Source organism: Patiria miniata, unplaced genomic scaffold, assembly GCF_015706575.1.
Source record: "Patiria miniata isolate m_02_andy unplaced genomic scaffold, ASM1570657v1 HiC_scaffold_20, whole genome shotgun sequence".
NCBI classification, from domain to species: Eukaryota; Metazoa; Echinodermata; class Asteroidea; order Valvatida; family Asterinidae; genus Patiria; species Patiria miniata.
The window spans coordinates 21064745-21084592 of NW_024037059.1; the positions used below are offsets into that span (position 1 = coordinate 21064745).

Genomic DNA, 19848 nt, shown 5'->3' on the forward strand with positions numbered 1-19848 from the left:
AATCCCATTTCATCAATGATGTATTGCCAAGTACAATGTCCAAAAGACATGATCACTTTTCTGGAAAAAAAATCCAATCTATCTTCAAACTCATTTTACCTTAGTGTTGATTAAAATATCACTGTTTTAGCTGAATGAGTTTCACACTTACCATTTCTATGTCCTTTGTGTCGGACTCGGTATTATCTCTGCGGCGCTTCGCCCTAATCACCAGGGCACAAATGATGACTAAAATGATGAGGACCAGGCAGAAAGCGCCGGATGCAGATATGATAATCATACTCATAGTGCTAGGCGTGTCGTTCGTCATGGGAACTGGCATGAATAATTGGAGGGGGAAACATTGATGAAAAAATGATACATTCTTTCCAAGAACTTGTCTTAATTTATATTTAGAGATAAACAAAAAACAATCAGTTTAAGCAATCAAATGATTAACATATTGCAGGTTTAGTACTGAGAAATATTCCTAAATATGACTACCTGATTATTGTTTTTCTAATAATAAAAGAAAAGTTTTCATGGCCGGTTTCCTTTAAAACAGGCGACCAGGTCCCTAGCAATTATCCGAGACCAGACCGTTTTTAATTCAAATAATCTACTTTAATTTAATTTAATATTAAATAATTTGCTTATTTAATACCGACCAAGTTCATATTTACACACTTTCCATAAATACCTTTCGGTCAAAAAGTCCAAGTAAAAATTCACGACTTTCCAACGATTTTCATTCAACAAATTTACCTCACGTTTTGTGAAACACCCGTCAGGCCGTGTCTATGCTATGTGTCTTCGCGTACCCTCTGCGTGACGTGGCGCAGAACGCAGCGGTGCAGAAATCAAGTTTTGAAAACCAGCCAGTGTTTTATCAGCGGTTTACACCCACCCTTGTGACGGGCCCTCGACCAATAGTAATGGGTAAACTGTCTTAGGTGTTTATGAATTTTAATTACGTATTTTGAAATAACTTTTAACTTTCACCTTCGCCTCCTTTTCGAATATATAGGTAAACGAATCTAATATATGTTTAAAGGTCATAGTCGAAGACGGGTACCTGTTGGGACCTAGAGCCACTGAAAAAGGTTGTAAACGGTGTGTCTTGATCATCTCAACTTCTTTTTACAACTAAAGGTTTTTTGACCGAAAAAGGTATTTATGAATGGGAATAAATATGTGCTTGGTCGGTTTTAAACACTTTGTTTAAGACCGGTTGGAGTCTGGATGCTGATAATTACCCTCGCCTTCCACTCGGGTAATTATCAGCATCCACACTATAACTAGTCTTAAACATAGTGTTTATCACCTCCCAAGCACACATTTATTCTCTTAATAATATACAAAAACGCAAATGATGTAAACACTTTGAGGTCTCTTACTTTAGTAGCATCCTCGTCATAAAAAAAGTATTGCCTTCAAGTCTAGAGTTTATCTGCAACAATTGGAATCATTATTGCATGCACCCACCTGCTGTTTTCTGAGGCGACATGAACGGGCTTGAGAAGTACACTTCCTGTGGATGTGAAAAGCAAAGGAAATTATAGTCAGATCAATATGACGCAATATTCTGTTCAGTCATGAAATGCTAAACCAAAAGGAACAGATACTTATCACTGCCCGACCTGGTCTTGGTCAAAGCCTGCACACTCCCCTGTGTAGCGACAAATCCCATGACTAATGCAGTACAGCTTGTTGCGATATACTGCAGGTCTCTATCAACAAGATGAACCTATTCCCAGTTTTGGCAACATCACCAGGGCTTTATACAATCTACCTAGAAAATTCCAAGCCTACCTTATGCCCTAGCCCAGGTGTCCTCTCTTACCGCACTACGTTACGCAACGAAGACGGCGTCCAACATGGGCTACCTTATGTCCAGGGGCGGATCCAGGAATTTTTGTAGGGGGGGGGGATTCATCAGCAAAGCAATGCTGAAATGTAGACAGGTTTTTTTCTCTAGACACTTGCCTCCGTAAAATCAAAAGGTGTGTGTGGGGGGAGGCACTGTTCAAATCCGACGATCATGAACACTGCAATACAGAATAGTGTTTATATACCACCGTAACCCAGCTGGATCAGTCTGAATGTTGTGCACAAGCGGACATTATTACCGGTACAATTGTCATAATTTATTTTGGGTGTCGAAGCAGTTGGGGGGGGGGGGGGTTCACATTAATTTGAATGTATTTCCATGGAAAAAAAATTGAACCTGGGGGGTTGACCCCCGGATGCGCGTCTGAATACAGCGAATTTCCTCTGGGTAGCGCTACCAATATTGCCAAGACTGGCTGCATAAGGGCAATACAAATTATCACAATGCAGTCGCGGACTAATTAAATTACGCTCAACCAAATTGCTGTAAAATAAAGACTCACCCTGTTGTCCATCACGACAAACACCCTCTGGAAAGCTGTATATTGAGTATTGGCTTTCAGGGGTCCATTGTCGCCAGTGTGATCGTAGGTTGTCTTTCTCTTTCTCCTTCGGGAGATATCTCCCCTACACCTGGAGACTGTTCCCGAACCTATCTCTACGGTCTCCGGTGCATCAAACTCGTCCCTGACAAAACAAAGCGTTATAGAATATGTTTTATCAAGTGGGTACAGATTTTTAAAAATGCATATTGAGCACTTAGGGAATATTTTGAGAAGAAAATCGACATAACATAATTGTGATAAATTGCACTAAATGAGTCAACATTGGCAATAGTTTATTATGTTACAAAAAGCCAAACCAAATGGTTGACAATGCCAATGTCATGCCGAAGCATTAGCGTTGAACTCGGCGATTGATAAGATGTAGGGGATCCAGAATTTGGTTTTAGGTTTACAGGCTTAACAAACATTTAACAAAATTTAGGTTTTTGTTAGGTTTAACAAAAATTCTTAAAGGTTCACGTACTTAAAGAGCTTGCACAATACATATTACTTTGCAAAACAAATTGTCACCCTCCAGGGTGAAGAAAATAGATAGTCCAACTTACCCTCCTTTAACCAGGGCAATATAAGGCTTCCCGGGAGTGTTTTGAGCCTCTTCATGTGTTACCATAGTTTCCGGAGGGTAGTCTCTGTCAGAATCCATGTTGCTGATCTCTTCACCGCCCAGAAGTTCCTTCACCACAATGGCATAGCAACTGCATTAAACAAATGAACATTTTAGAAAATAATTGAAATGTTTGGCTAAACAAATCACGGCATGCAAGTGCACCATAAAATAATCGTCCGTATTATTGTCACCTGATATTGCCAAGACTTCCATCTGCTGGCGTCAAAGACATCTGGAAGCTATCGGGAGATTCCATTGCTGCGTTTATGACCACGGGTGTAGATAGGCGTACAGGTTCGAAAATTGCTTCAAAGTAAAGAATATAACACACAAAACCATATCAACTGTAACCGAGAAGCTCCTTGCTTTTACTTACTGTATCTTTATAAATAATGAACCCAACCAAACTGTGTGCCAAGTCACCAAACAAATCCGTATGTTTTATGTCATGATTTCTGTCACCAGATTGTAGGCTGCAATCAACTGTCTATGAACAGATGGACAACTAAATTGCGCAGTGCGCGAAGAACATACCTACACACGTCCCTTCAATTCCTCTAGTGTAGCCAGCCTTGCAGGTACAAGTGAAATTTCCTTCTGTATTTGAGCAGACGGAGGTGCTGCCATCACAGTCATCACTCCCTAGGGAACACTCATTGATATCTACAGGGGAAAAAGCCGGATTCCTCCCATTACTCAGGCAGGGCCTCGCAAAGATTATATTAAATACTAACAGGACCTCAAGGTTCTAGGGGACAACACCGAGGGACTTCGCTTGCGGTGGCATTCGATCGACTTGGTTCCACAGATCAACGGGCAGGGGTCGATTTCATAACTTGTAGGGACCGCGTGCTTTAAACAAATCACCATGTACAATGCACAAAAGAAATTGTAGCTGTTAAAATACAGGGTGGACAAAACAAAAAACGAAACCGAGATATTATTGCTAATTGGGACAGAAGTAGGGCACATGTGAATCAAAGGGAGATATCCTCTGTTAGGGTTGAATCTCCTCTTTAAAATGACACCCTGATCATGTCCTTGCATTCACGGTTGACTGGGCAGTGACCAATTTTATGAAAGGGTCTATTTAGAGATATGCGCCACTTTTCATGGTGAAATCTCTTTTTTTTGCCCCACCTGCCTTGATTGGCAAACCATAGCCTTTCACTCTGTGACAATTGACACAACAAAAACCACAACTGAAAAGTGGCGCAATTCTCTAAATAGACCCTTTCATAAAATTGGCCACTGCTCAGTCAACCGGGAATGTCATGACATGACCAGGGTGTCATTTTAAAGAGGAGATTCATCCCTAACAGAAGATATCTCCGTTTGATTCACACGTGCCCTACTTCTGTTCCAATTAGCAATAATATCTCGGTTTCGTTTTTTGATTCACCCTGTTTAAGCATTATTAAGAATATGGCTTGATGTCTGCACAAAGAACTTTCAAGCTCGCACTATCCGTCAATAAATTACACCCAAAAAAGTCCGATCGCTAAACAGACCGATCTTGCTTACGTATGTCCTCCTTTTTCTCAGGTGTATATATCTTGCAGTCATTCAACAAAGCTCCCAATTACTTCAAAAGAGAAGATCTTAAACGGGCTATCAGATGCAAATCGTGCCAGGCCATCTCAAGGAGAATTGGATAAACATTGAAAACCTGTCGGCCAAGAGCGGACTGGTGATGTTTAATCGAAAGCGGCTATTGTCAAAGATTGTCTTCAATAATCTACCTGTGCATGTGATTCCATCTCCACTGTAGCCTACATTACATGTACAGGTGTATGTTTCCGGTGAGGTGAGGATGCAGCTAGCATGCACGTGACACTCAGATGGTGCTGGTTCACAGGGATTGATTGCTACAAAGAAAATATAAACAGGACCAAGAATAATTGGTGTTTGGGACAGTGAAGGGAAATAATGAATGTTATAGAGAGAGACCGGTGCTTTCAAATAAAAACAAATGTTGCTTTGCTAAAGGTGGGTCATCTGTTGATAGGATATCTGACCTCAAATCATAAATCCAATCGGCGCCCCCACCAAAAGATCATTTCTTGATATGGTCAGTCTCTACACTCTGAAAAACATCCTGATTGACCCGGAATCTGGGTTCTATTTGGCTCAACCCTTTTCCGGGTCAAAAGACACTTTGTTTTGGTCAAAATGACACTTATTCGGGTCATTTATTTACCTTAAAAAGTGTCTTTTCGACCCGGAAAAGTTTAAGTTTTGACTCGGGAAGGGGTTGAGCCAAATACTTGGAATCTGGGTTAATGTGACCCAGATGTTTTTAAAAGTGAAGAAGGTGTGGAATTTAGTATTTGACATGTTAATACACATTGGACGGTTGAGTTTAACATTTTTTAAAATAAATTATACTGCTGGCATTGCACTTGATTAGCACTGCACACGCCTGAAGATCGCCTATATGATTGGTTCATACTTTGCGCATGCGAAGCGAAATTGACGTCAGGAATAGCCAGTTCATACTCGGTGCCCTGCGAGCGCGAACGCGATTTTGTGACGTCATGGCAAGTATTCGCGCTGCGAATTAACAAGTGAACATAATCATTTCAACTCTGGCGAATTTCGCAGTGAATGTTTCCTGACGTCAATTTCACTTGGCGTTCGCATTCGCGTGAAGTATGAACCGGTCCTCAGTCTGTTGACCGTGTTTGGTTTCTCTGCATCGTTAAAAGCTTTGCAGTCTATAGGAACCAAACAACGTGTTTTCTTTCTTCTTTGAATTAAAACACTATAAGGTTTCGGGAAGCGGTAAGATAATCAGAAGAAGGGAATACTTAGGCAAGTCCTTCCATCACCACTGTAGCCATCACTACAGGCGCACATGTAGCTTCCAGCTGTATTGGTACATTCAGCGTGATGAGGATGACAGCCATGAGGACCAGAGATACATTCGTCAATATCTGAACAAAGTATTAAGTAACGATACTGTTAACTAATGAGTTGCTTTCTGTAGTGTATAAATACCAAACTTCTAAACATACCACAAAAACTGAGGTATTGTATCAAATGAAATAGCTCCTTATAGTATCGATAATTAAACCACCAATCACTGGGTGTAAATTTCACTATAGTGAATTAACTCAGGTCCTGATTATTATAGTGGTTTTTTTTTTTAATCGGGTAACATGTCATCAAAACTTAAGAACTTAATATCACATAAAACATTTCAATGCCAGTTCTGCCATCTTACCGATGCAGGTTCTTCCCAATCCTCTAGTGTAGCCGGTCATACAGTCACACGTGAAGGTGCCATCTGTGTTGTGGCAGACTGAGGTGCTGTCATCACAATCATCAATCCCTTCGGAACATTCGTTGATATCTATAGGAAAATTCGTGGACAAATTTTGCTGAGTTGACCGATTGTTATACAGTTTCCTAAAAGAAGTATTAGTAATTTGGTTCTAAACCTGATTTGTCCAGACCAGGCACCATATGCTGGACATGAAAGTGTTTCTTCAGTTGAATACGGTCATTCAGTCAGAATGGTCTGCTTCCACTTAAAATGCATGGCCTGCATTGAAATTGAAAAGCGTGTAACCTTCGTATTACCGCGCACCTGAAGCTTGTTGAACCGAGACTTTCAAGATTGTGTGGCCATAGACGTATTTACACGCGCTCAGTTTTTGAAAGACTCATTTTTTTTTAACTACACAAATCGTATACCTTCAAAGACCGTTTGAAATTAAAGCTGGCAGAAACCATGAGACCGAGCATTGCTGGTTTGGCCCCTTTCCCTGAGGTTCACCAAACCCTGAACATGAACCGTGCATTGTCTTATAATTGTATCTGGACAATTGCTGCAATATCTCTAGCCTTTCGCCCAGGCAATCGTGGCTTAGAGCGACGGAGTTGCGAAGACTCGAAGCGACTGGAGCAAAGATTAAGTCAATGCGCACGAGTGGCAAAGCCACGAGGCCTTTCCCTACTTGATTTTGTTGAATTATTCATAGTTTTTATGCAATCTCCAGTCGCTTCGTGTTTTTTCGCCGCTTTGAATGCGGGCAAGTTAAACCTCGATGGCCTTGGTGAAAGGCTACAATATCTCAAGAATACAAGACAATTCGATTGCATTCATGATTACATTCAAAAGACTCTTTCAGATCACGATGTTCATCCATTAAAATTGTTTTCCTATTTCCAACAAACTGTACCTACCTGTGCAAGCCCTCCCGTCGCCCCGATATCCGGAGTCACAGACACAGTCGTAGCTCCCTTGTGTGTTGCCACATTCAGCGTTATCGTGACAACCATGACTTCCCGAGATACATTCGTCGATGTCTGCATTAAAAGAAATTACATTAAATAAAAGAAAAGTTTGGCTATTTCACTCGGCTTACTCTCAGCTTGAACCTCTACCTGATGATCTTGAAAACCAAAACCAGACAAAAGTGTGCTCGTCATGAACGTAACCCACCCCGGCAATTCCTTCCATCGCCACTATAGCCAGCATCGCATGTACACTCGTAGCTTCCTAGTGTATTGTTACACTCCGAGTTTGTGTGGCAGTCAACAGTTCCAAGGAAACACTCGTTGATATCTGTGCAACAAAATGGACAAAACAGACAAACTCGGCAACTTCAAACTGGCACTTGTGTGTATTGTGTATCGTGATAATTATTGTAGCGTCCAAATTAATGTGACATCCGAGGAAACGTCTTTGTACCTCTGCGATGATACGCATGTGCGAACGCAGTGTGTCTTCATTGTCACTGAATTTGGCTAACAAAACATGTCCTTTAAAAAGGAGTCAAAAGTGATTGCGAAAATGGACCTTTAGTTCGTAGAAACTCTTCAACCGTACCTATGCAAGTCCGTGCAGTTCCACTCGTGTAGCCATCCTTACAGCCACACTCATAGCTTCCGTCCGTGTTGGCACAAACTGAGGTTCCTTCATCACAATCATGGCTCCCTCCATCACATTCATTGATATCTATACAATGAGTGAACACTTCTTTAAGTCTTGAATTAATGATAAACGTTTGAATCGATATTTCAGTATATAAATGTAAAGAGCGCCTTAAGTGATGTTATAGACCTTTATCATACTGCCACCATGCATGTCAGTCATGTTCTCTGAATCCAATAACAATACTGAATCATATTTTTTGTGCAAATAGGAACCAGACTAATTTTCCTTCAAGCCTCGCTTTGGTTACGTTGATTTGAATGGGAAAACATCAACATGGCCGCAACATGATAATGGTATATTATGGCATCGATATAATTTGATGGGTTATTCGCTCGAAATTGAGTGGAAGGCAAAAGTAAAAAACAAAAACAAACAAATAAACCTCCCAGTTTCCCAACCTCCTTGCAAATTGGATCCCTGTTTTAATACTCCATTATGACGATCTATGAAAGGCCTTTTCGTTTTCATGACTTGTCCTCAAGATATGCCATATTTACTTAACACAGTCAAAAAACCCTCCAACAAGATAATCAATAGGAGGGGGGGGGGAAACTAACTTCAGGCTGGAACAAAAGCAGTCCTATACATAAACAAAAACGTTAAAAATGTCATAAACAAACTCGAAGCAATTCACGCCAAAACTGACACAAAGCTCATAGGATATAACCTTCGCAATTGATTCCGTCGCCAGTGTAGCCAGCATCACACGTGCATCCGTAGCTCCCTCGAGTGTTAGAACACTCGGCCCTGATGTGACAAACATCAATTCCGAGGCTGCATTCATTGATATCTGAGAATACAAGACACAATACGTGTATGATAGTACAATATGTGTATGATAAACTGTCTCAAATTTACTCTCTTCCTAGAGTCAGGGAGCCTATACATTATGAACAATAAAACAATTACTACAAACTGTCACGCCTGATACGTATATCAAGCACTTAGGAAACATTGGAACTAAAAGAATGATTGTTTCTGCGTGTTGAATTTCTTTAGTACCTAAGCAGGTGTTCCCAGTCGCTCTAACGAAGCCAGTCTTACAGTTACACGTGAAGCTTCCTTCCGTATTATGGCAGACTGATGTGATGTCATCACAATCATCAGATCTTTGTACACATTCGTTGATATCTAGAAAAGAAATGGGGACAACCGTTAAACCTTAACTCTTGCGACAGCCCTTTTGGATCGGTAAAAAATAAGTAAATAACGTTTATCCCCAAACTCGTTACCTATGCAAGTCCTTCCAGGCCCCCTAGTGTAGCCTGGTTTACAGGTACAAGTGAAACTTCCTTCGGTGTTAGAGCAGACAGATCTACTATCGACACAGTCATCTGTTCCAAGAGAACATTCATCTATGTCTAGAAGGATACAAAAAAATACAGACGTTTTATAACTTGTTTGGGTTTTTATAAGGGGAGCGACACTTAAGAGGTCCCCCTTATTCTAACTTATATAGCTCTGAGGCATTAAAAACAGACAGGCAATTCATAAAATAATTGAAATGGGTTTATATTGTTTATATGCAAGTGAGATAAGCCTAATTCTGAATCGAGACATAGCAGCAATGACTACAACAATTTGCTTATGTAATGTTTTTCCCAAAATTTGTTATAATTGTGGCCTTTCAAAATAAACGGTTCTCCATTAATGTAACCAAAACAGCTTGACCTATTTGTCTGCTTATTTGTCTGGTTCATTAGATTGAATAAATAAGCCTAACAATAATAACACCGATTCAACGGAACTGGTAGAGCAGTAGCACACAATCACAACTGTTTTATTGATTTTTCTTTTACCTGTACAGGTCCTGCCATCCCCAGTGTAGCCGACATTACAGATGCACATGTAACTTCCCAGTGTGGGGACCGTGCAGTAAGCATGGACATGACAATCAACTGTTGTTGGATCACATGGATTGATTTCTTCAAAAACAAAAACAAAAACACAAAATACATTCAAAATAAAACTTTGAGAATTAGGTTATAATAAGACCTTAGATTCCGCAGACAAATTAATCTTCTCGGGCGTCAAAATATGAAATATTTCACTCTTACTTTTTGTATGAATGCCTTGATTCACATTCTCCTCACAGAGTGATCGCAAGCGTAACTGCTCATTTATTCTGATGTCTCCTGACCTGTCGCTGTCCCTGTTTTTTCTCTTCTAGAGCTTTAGACATATTTGACTGAAATTCCGGGAAAGTTGTAACTAAAATCGAAATTGGCCTATACCTGTTGAGTCGAGGTCTCTGCCCGCTATGATCTAAATTGATCAGGTTTTCAATTTGCAAGAACTGAAATAAATCACACGGTAATACCATAGCAGGTCCTTCCATCGCCACTATAGCCGGCATTACAGGTACACGTGTAGCTTCCAACTGTATTGGTACACTGGGCTTGGGCGTGACAGTTGCCATTATCTACAGCGCATTCGTTGACATCTATATTATAAAGAAATAATATGACAACAATTACAGTGACTGCTCTGAGGCCTAACATTGCCTTCTGCGTGGACGGCTGGTCGAAACCTCTTAAAAGCGGTCCTGGTCTTAAGCACATTGTCGACATATGTTCCAAATATACCGCAGATCATGAGTGTATGAAGGTTTGTTTCATGAAATGTGCCTTGCGTATTGGTTCTTCAAATTTAATGGAACCCTACCTATGCAGGTCCTTCCTGGTCCTCTGGTATAGCCGGTCTTACAGTCACATGTGAAGCTTCCAAATGTGTTTCTACAGACTGAGGTGCTATCATCACAATCATCAGATCCTTCAGAACATTCATTGATATCTTGAAAAGAATTGAAAACAAAAACAAAAATTAGCACATAGGAGAGTCTAAAATGACAATACCTGTATTGAACCAAAATTATAAGGTGTACGAAGATGTAATTGTCTTACCATCACACGTCCTTCCGTTGCCTCTGAATCCTTCAATACAGCCACAGTCATAGCTTCCATGAGTATTAGTGCACAGAGCGTTGACATCGCAGTCAACAGTTCCGAGGAAACATTCATTGATATCTATAAACAATCCACAAGGTTAACGTTTGATGTAACTTCAAATACAACGCATGCTATCTAGTTCAATTACCCGCAGATTAATAATGGCTGAAAGTTATATTCAAAGTCGGATTTGAGGCCGCCAGCAAACTTTGCTTATTCTACACATTATATTGGTGTTTTTTTGCCCAAGTATATCCTGTATTTTTCCTCCCATTTAATTCATTTTCATCGTTTTAAGATTTAAATCAAATTATAGCAAATGTGTGGGTGTTTGGGTTTTTTATGTTCAATATTCGATATTCGCATACCTTTGTACAGCGAATTTGTGTTTTTGTTTGTTTGATGTTTATACGTGTGTGAATGTCGTCTATCCAATATGCAATATCACACACATTCGCTTTGTCTAAATTCCTGAGTTTATTTCTGCATTCCATAGGGGACGTTGAATAATAGAGGACAATAGGGTCCCCAATTGGGTCCCCAATTCACGAGAGGTCCCCAATTTGGATTCGTGTACAAAGCATAGGAAGTCTTCCTAAAAAGTTATAGTACAAACAAAAGAGGGACAGTAGGGGGTCCCCGATTGCAGACAAATACACACTTGTAGGCCTATGAGATGTTCACGAGTTCATTGCGCGCAAAGCGGCCGAAGCACAGCCGCGTCCGACACAAACACACACATTCGTTGTACAAAATGTATGTGAATATCGCATATCGAACATCCAACTTGAAACCCATACATTCGCAGTACAAACGAATATCGAATATCAAACTAACTTTATTATCATTCATACCATAGCAGGTCCTTCCATCACCACTGTAGCCAGTGTTGCAGGCACACGTGTAGCTTCCCATAGTATTGGTACATCCAGCATGGGTATGGCAGCTATGTGAACCCACGGTACATTCGTTGATATCTATACAAAAAAGAACAACACTAATACACAACAAGAGGTACTTCAGGCCCATATCAAATTCATCTCAGTATGTCAAAACAAGCCGAACATCATTTTTTGTGTGGCAAAAAAAGAAATGCAAGGATGCATTAGTCAGTGCATGAGCACCGTCTTGGCTGAGTCGCCTACTTCAACATAACTCAAACTATGTAAGGTTCCCTCAAGGCAATATCGCATACCTATGCAGGTCCTTCCATCGCCGCTATAGCCAGCATTACAGGCGCACGTGTAGCTTCCATCTGTATTGGTACACTGGGCTTGGGCGTGACAGTTGTCAGTATCCTCGGCGCATTCGTTGATATCTTGAAAAAAAAGATTTGAATTAAATTCAAGTATACTCTTGAGCAATTTCGATTTGCATCAAAAACAGTTGCGCCCTGGTTTGAAACAAAACGCGAATAGCCATAGATGAGATAAGCCAAATTGGATCGCGGACTCAACAAGTTCCTGTTTAACGAATTTATTCTCAGTCAGTGGCCTTGTCACGCACAGAGCCCTGTTCGACCTCAGTTTCTTGTCCCGAGGTCACTCACGCATGGCCCAAAAGCCTTCGCGAGATTTTACGAGAATGTATTCGAGACTAGAGAAAAACACAAAAAGGACTTCGATACATGCACTGTTTGGCCAAGATGGCTAGGTAAGAAAAAAGTTCAAATCGTGTGCTTTAATTATTTTGATACCAAATATAACTGCTTTTGACAAAAATGAAGTGTTGTTACGGCGTGTCAAACAAAAATAATACTTTATAGCTATACAAGTGAGGGCTGATAGTTTTTAGGTGTACATTCGATTCTTAAAATGGCCGAACAAAATGGCAAGGTTCAGTAGATAGAGAATAGTGTATGCTTCATCTTCATGTGAAACACGTGCAGGAGACTTCTATATTTTTGTTCCAAATCGCCGGTTGAAAAATGAAGACTTTAGCGAGATTTCATGATTTGCAATCACAATGTACGCGTGTAAACGGATGTACGTACGGAGGGCTGAAAAAAATTGTGAACAGCACGCGCGACTTATGAATAGTAAGCAGGCCATCTCGAGCTCGACCAATCAGTGGGCGTATGGGGTCACACAGTCATAACGTGTCTGGGTTCCTTGATCTATGCTTTTACACTGGAGACAATCTCTTCGCGTTGTGAAAAATGAAAGTTTTTGGAAACATTAGGTGTACATCGAATTTTTAAAATATTAACGACATCACGTTCACGAGATTTTTTGCAGATGAAGGTTCATTCTTTCCTTTGATTACCTCAACATTTGGAAGACTTTCTTCGTTGTCGAAAAAACCTGAATTTTCATCACTTAGGCCTAGTTGTTTAGTCGATTTGTCCGTGAAATCATATTGTTAAAATGCATCGAAATCATTTTTTGAGAAAAAAGACCTTGATAGATGTATGGACTAGGTCTTTAACTACCTAAAACAGCTTTGTCTGTATCGATCGGTTGTGATTTGGCATGAACATTGCATAAACTTTTCAAAAGCCCTTTTTACGGCCATCGTTCGCTTGCATCGCATTGCTTTCAGTTGTGTGGACGAGAAATAAGAGCAGCTATGAGTGACACCGCAACTAACTGTTCTAAGCTAACTCAATAATTGTTGGTACATTCGGAATTTGTATGACGGCTATGTGAATCCGTGGTACATTCGTTGATATCTATGCTATACAGAAATACAGGTAAGAACAATACTCATATTAAAGGGAATATACATCATTTGCTTTTGCTGTAATTTTCAGAAATGGATGGAATTGGGGGTTGGAAATATATAGCAAATATCGTTACACTGAATTTTTGAGGTTTTGGGTTCGAAAATGCTATAAAAACCAAGAAAAACGATCATTTTCCTGTAGTCTGGTTCCCTGACTCCATATAAGAAGAAACAGAGCAGTTTACATACATTGGGGAATTGTAAGGTCAGGGAACCAGTCTAGCTGGCTTGTACCCGTTCATAGGTTTGTAATCGATTGCAAACAAGTGCGATGGTCAATTGGGGCCAGTATTTGAAAAAAAGCCAGTTGTTTCCAACGCTGATCGGCCGATCAGCGTTGGAAATTGATACAAAAATACCACTATTCTTGAAAATGACAGTATACCAGGTGCCATGATTTTACAGGATGCTTTACACTGTCATTCACTAACAGTCCAGCAAGGTATTTCAAAACGATTTGGTAGTTTTATTTTTTGATGTTTGCAAATGTTGTATTTTCCCTTTAAACACAAGGGGCGTTTTATTTAATGTACCGAAAAACCTTTAACCCTAATGAAAGCTTACTTAACCCTAAAGGGACCGGGGGGGGGCGGAATCCGCCCCCCCCCCCCTCAACATTTTCCGTGATAGCTTCAAAAAAAGCTGTTATGACTTTTTAGCCTGGAGCTTTGCGCATCTTTTGATACCAAAAACATAAAAATCGGACCACGGGTTGCCGCGTATCGAAAAATTTTCCGGCGCTACGCGCCGTGAAAACTGAATTTTCGCATATACGTCGTGTGCACAGAGCAGAATTGCCATTCGTACATATGAATAATTAATTGGCCATAATTCCAAAACACTTTGACCTATAGTCATGAAATTTCTTGGGTATGTTTAGGAAGAGTTGCTCTATGCATGTGCCGAGTTTCAAAATTTTTCGTCACTCGATGGTCAAAATAACCCGGCCCCTTTAGGGTTAAAGAGCTAGCAATTCGTTGCACACAAAACTAACTATCAAATTTCAACCGCCTAAACTCGGCCCCACAATCATACCCGTGCAAATCCTTCCATCGCCCCTGTAGCCAGCATTACAGGCGCATGTGTAGCTTCCATATGTATTGGTACATCCAGCATGGGTATGGCAGCTATGTGAACCCGCGGTGCATTCGTTGATATCTATACAAATAGAGATTATAAATAGTCAGTAGGTACCGTCTTGGCAGAGTTGCCAACTTAAACATATTTAATCAAATCTATGAAGAAAATACCAATACCTATATGCATGTACTACCATCATTGTAGCCAGTATTACAGACTGGTGTATACATGTGTAGCTCCATCAATTAAATTGGGATGACAGAAGCCAAATCTGACAATGCCAGATCTACTTTAACAAATCTAAACCGGCCTTTAATTATCCACGACACGATGATCATACCTATGCAGGTCCTTCCATCGCCACTAAAACCAATAATACAGGCACACGTGTAGCTTCCATCTGTATTGGTACACTGGGCTTGGGCGTGGCAGTTGTCAGTATCTTCTGCACATTCATTGATATCTTGAAAAAAAATTAATTAAATTAATTAAATTCAAGTTTGTTTAAATAATATATATGCAATCGTTTCAGGGTATTAGTTTTACACCGAAAACAGTGCCATTTGGGTTTGAAATGAAACTCAAATACATGGGAAAAACTTGTATTTCAGGAGGATTCTCAAAATGGCTCGGACTCGACAAATAGGCCTTAGAAAAATGCACATGATTTGTGACGTCACATCAAACATGATGACGTCATCCTGATGTAACTTCAATTTCCATTTTAAACACATCCCGGCTTAGGTACACCCCAAGGTACAACCAAATCGGACATATGGTTCTGCAGATATATCCCTCAGAAAAATGCACATGAATTGTGACGTCACAAAAAACCATGATGAACTCATCATGATGTAACTTCAATTTCAGATATTACACATCCCGGTCTAGGTAAATACCAACTTCAGTCGCCTATGAGCTCCCTGCGCCGACGAAAGAGGGCGCCCTTTTACCTAGAACACCGTCCCGTGGGCGGGAAATTTCGCTGGTTGACGCGCACCGTTCCTTAATTGTGTGTGACGCACGTACACCAGGGGATTTGTACTATGTACACGCAGTGGCCGCGCTTCGCGGCAAATGAATTGCAGTCAGGCAAGATGGCGTCGGTCGGTCATCCCCAACTGTACTACCTTTGCCGGTGAGGGGGTACTTGTGAACGGAGCAGATACTTCAACATAAATCAAACTATGTATGGTTCCCTCAAGGCAATGTCACATACCTATGCAAGTCCTTCTATCGCCACTATAGCCAGCATTACAGGCGCACGTGTAGCTTCCAACTGTATTGGTACACTGGGCTTGGGCGTCACAGTTGTCAGTATCTTCGGCACATTCATTAATATCTTGAAAAAAACATTTGAATTAAATTCAAGTTTACTAAATTTTTAGCTTTTTCGATCTGCATCAAAAACAGTTGCGCCCTGGTTTGAAATAAAACGCAAATAGTCATAGATGAGATAAACCAAATTGGATCGCGTACTCGACAAGTTCCTCTTTAACGAATTTATTCTAAACTAACTCAATTATTGGTACGTTCGGGATTGGCATGACAGCTACGTGAACCCGTGGTACATTCGTTGACTATACAAAAATAGAGGTAACAACGATAATTATCAAATGTCAACCGCCTATACTCGGCCCCACATTCATACCCGTGCAAGTCCTTCCGTCTCCACTATAGCCAGAATTACAGGCGCATGTGTAGCTTCCGTATGTATTGGTACATCTAGCATGGGCATGGCAGCTATGTGAACCCGCGGTACATTCGTTGATATCTATACAAAGAGAGATTAGAAAAAAATGACAAAACACAAGTTGCGCTTTAAGAAACCTCCGTGCGAGGTAATTGTATGCGACCGGGTTCACACGTGTGCCGTTCGAAGAAGTAAACTCGCATCCTCAAAAGTAGACGAAATGTGCCGTGACCTCCATAGGAAACACGACATTTTCACTGAGTTGCCCGCTTTTCAAAGGAAAAGTGCATATAAGTATTCGACTTTTACCATGAAGAAATTATATTCAGTGGAAAGAGGAAAACCTATATTTTATAATGCGATGCGAGAGAGTAAGTTTAACAAACATACTTTCCGCATACTAACGAAAGTTTGCTCAGAGCGCCTAGACATAAACCAGTCTTCCCACGTAAACAGAGCTCCACTAGTGGCGAGTGAGCAAATGCTCCTTAGTCCTCCATGGCGGATTACAGGTGCATACATGTGTAGTTTCCATCAAATCGGGCTGACAGAAGCCGAATCAGACTATGCCAGAGATCTAAATTAACAAAACTTAACCGGCTTTTAATTATCTAGCATTTAATAAATCTATGACACGATGATCATACCTATGCAGGTCCTTCCATCGCCACTAAAACCAATACTACAGGCACACGTGTAGCTTCCATCTGTATTGGTACACTGGGCTTGGGTGTGACAGTTGTCAGTTTCTTCAGCACATTCATTGATATCTTGAAAAAAGAGAATTTGCTTGCTTAACTCTCCTCCTAGCCCCCACAACTGAAATTAGAAATTCGCTATTCTAGAAAACCGATTGCGTAAAGCTCTCTGTTTGTTCAACATTCTAACCTTCCGTTCGGATTTAAGGATGTGCCTTTGTCATTACAATTGTTTTTGATCATCCCTATCTCCCTCTCTGTCTCTCCTTTAATGTATATTTATGTTCAGAATCAAAAAGTTTGAAAAAGAAACCTGTCGTTTCTCAAATTCAAGCTGTGCCATAAAGCGACTGAATGTATTAAACAACGTTACAAGTGAGAGAGTGATTTCAAAAAGGTTTACATCCTGTATTCCACGCTCACCAGTGTATACTATCGAGTACAATTATCGCTCATTTGCTTATGATTTCGTGTGGAAATGGGACCACAAATCACCCGTTTGGCAATCTTGGATCAACATTGGTGTTTGAGAGCAAAACTATTTGAAATAAATAAAAACAGAATATGCTGCATAATAAAGAATTTCAACGAAAAGCAAACTAGCATTCGATGTTTACTGCACACTGAAGTTGATCATACCTGTGCAAGTCGTACCATCGCCCCTGAAGCCAACATTGCAGGAGCACGTGTAGCTTCCAATTGTGTTGGTACATCCAGCATGGGTATGACAGCTATGTGAACCAGTGGTACATTCATTGATATCTGTACAAATCGAGGTAAGACGATACTGTGATTAAGCATAAACCTCCACGAAAATACGTTTTTCCCAGTAAGTCAAAACATACTTCCATGGAGGATCAAAACATGATGAACCCAAATTCATCGTCTTAACACCAATAACATATTGAACATAGAATTCGCATTAAACTACATGATATTGACCATATAGCAAGGGTCATCCGACCGATTACCAACAGAAATTTAAACACAACAATCAAGTTAGCTTGCACACAAAACTTGTTTTCAATTTATTACCGCCCTACCCACAATCATACCTAAGCAGGTTCTTCCATCACCACTGAAGCCAGTATTACAGGCGCACGTGTAGCTTCCAACGGTATTTGTACATCCAGCATGGATATGGCAGCTATGTGAACCCACAGTACACTCGTTGATATCTGTACAAATCGAGGTAAGAATAAATCAGGCCTATTCTATACAAGATCAAGTTCATTTCCGTTCATTAAAAAAACACAAGAGTCAGTACTAGAATATACCATGTTAGCGGAGTCGCCTACCTCAACCTAAATCAAACTATCCCTCCTGGACTAGGACATGTCTATCCATGTGTATTACAAAGGGACAAAGACCTGCACGATAGGGGCAAATGGTATATAATTACAAAATCATGAGTTTCCTCAGAAAATTTATACAAACTGCGATTGTATGTTTATTTGTATGTATGTTTTGGCTATGAAGTAGGTATTTAAATAAAAAGCTCTCCTCGTTTTGAAGAGGAGAACTCAGACAAAGCCATATCATACCATTGCAGTAAGTCCTTCCATCTCCTGAAAAGCCAGTATCACATGAACAAGTGTAACTCCCATCTGTGTTAGTGCACAAAGCGTGCGTTGTCAGGCAGTTGTCGAGTCCTTCTTGACACTCATCAATATCTACACAAATATAAATATATATCCGTATAAACGTCTCCAATTTAATAAAGTTACAATAGTAAAAAAGTTATCCGTGCATGCAATCCATTTGCAAGTCAGAACAAATAATAATGACTGAAACGAAAGACTACAAAGATCTCAATCAACAACATCAACCGAATCATTCACATGTAAACTGTCTGCAGATTTTCGCAGCTGAAAGCAAGCCAATTTTTATAAGATTAATTTAAATATGTCCCTCATAAGATAACCATACCTATGCAAGACCTTCCATCGCCACTATAGCCAGCATTACAGGCGCAGGTGTAGCTTCCAACTGTGTTTATACATTGGGCATGAGAATGGCAGCTATGCGAATCAGACAAACATTCGTTGACACCTTGAGAAAAAGATTTGTGAATTAAATTAAAGCTTGCTTTATGTTACATAAACATACGAAATCGTTGGGGTATTACTTCTTGCTTCGAAAACAATATGGTCCCTCGCTCCAAATAAAACGCAAAAAGATGGTTTAACTTCTATTTAAAGATGAATATCGAATTGGTCGAGACTTGGCAAATTGTACTAAACCATTTTATTCTAAATTAACTCAATTGTAAACTCAAAAGTAACATGCCAATATTTTGCAACTGTTGCCATTCTTTAAAACTAAGAAGTGTTTTTGTTTTGAAAAGTTCCAAAGAGAAATTTCTATTCTAGAAAACTGCTACATTGGTGGTGATATCTATACACAACAAGGTCAGAGTAAAACTACGGACAAAACAAAAGTCTCCGGTTTCTGGTCTGCGCAGGCGTCGCCGTAGCTGTGTGTGTCGGCAAAGTTAAAATTAAAAACTGTGTTTTTTTCAATATAAGGTAATGTCTCAAAAACCGCCAAATTCACTGGTTTGACTGAAATCCGGCCGCTGCTCAATTTCAACGTGTTTTAGATGGGGTAACGATAAAGAAAGCTTTATTTGGCCTCTCTAAATTTAGTCGGAATTGTGCGTCTGGAAACGCGACTGAGAGAGCGATGTTGTGTATCTGGAACCTGTAAACGCGTTTT

General features: G+C 40.2%; 1 protein-coding gene across 34 annotated transcripts in view; it reads right to left on the bottom strand.

The window, feature by feature from the left end:
- The window catches only part of LOC119728181 (fibrillin-1-like), a 46778-nt gene that overhangs the window by 9787 nt on the left and 17143 nt on the right, over window positions 1-19848 (bottom strand). For 15 of the 34 annotated variants that reach the window (XM_038200290.1, XM_038200295.1, XM_038200279.1 and 12 more), the window contains 30 exons: window positions 19060-19182; window positions 18675-18803; window positions 18186-18308; window positions 17770-17892; window positions 17080-17202; window positions 16391-16513; window positions 15959-16081; window positions 15080-15202; window positions 14695-14817; window positions 12131-12253; window positions 11790-11912; window positions 10891-11013; window positions 10652-10780; window positions 10308-10430; window positions 9787-9912; window positions 9220-9348; window positions 8990-9118; window positions 8655-8777; window positions 7880-8008; window positions 7493-7615; window positions 7234-7356; window positions 6269-6397; window positions 5853-5978; window positions 4785-4910; window positions 3577-3705; window positions 3234-3348; window positions 2981-3130; window positions 2373-2556; window positions 1465-1510; window positions 152-315 (listed from right to left, as the gene is read on the bottom strand). In XM_038200290.1, coding sequence (XP_038056218.1) covers window positions 152-315; window positions 1465-1510; window positions 2373-2556; window positions 2981-3130; window positions 3234-3348; window positions 3577-3705; window positions 4785-4910; window positions 5853-5978; window positions 6269-6397; window positions 7234-7356; window positions 7493-7615; window positions 7880-8008; window positions 8655-8777; window positions 8990-9118; window positions 9220-9348; window positions 9787-9912; window positions 10308-10430; window positions 10652-10780; window positions 10891-11013; window positions 11790-11912; window positions 12131-12253; window positions 14695-14817; window positions 15080-15202; window positions 15959-16081; window positions 16391-16513; window positions 17080-17202; window positions 17770-17892; window positions 18186-18308; window positions 18675-18803; window positions 19060-19182 — 3785 coding nt within the window. The remainder of the gene's footprint in view (window positions 1-151; window positions 316-1464; window positions 1511-2372; window positions 2557-2980; window positions 3131-3233; window positions 3349-3576; window positions 3706-4784; window positions 4911-5852; window positions 5979-6268; window positions 6398-7233; window positions 7357-7492; window positions 7616-7879; window positions 8009-8654; window positions 8778-8989; window positions 9119-9219; window positions 9349-9786; window positions 9913-10307; window positions 10431-10651; window positions 10781-10890; window positions 11014-11789; window positions 11913-12130; window positions 12254-14694; window positions 14818-15079; window positions 15203-15958; window positions 16082-16390; window positions 16514-17079; window positions 17203-17769; window positions 17893-18185; window positions 18309-18674; window positions 18804-19059; window positions 19183-19848) is intronic. The other 19 variants (XM_038200306.1, XM_038200303.1, XM_038200304.1 and 16 more) reach the window with 17 other exon arrangements.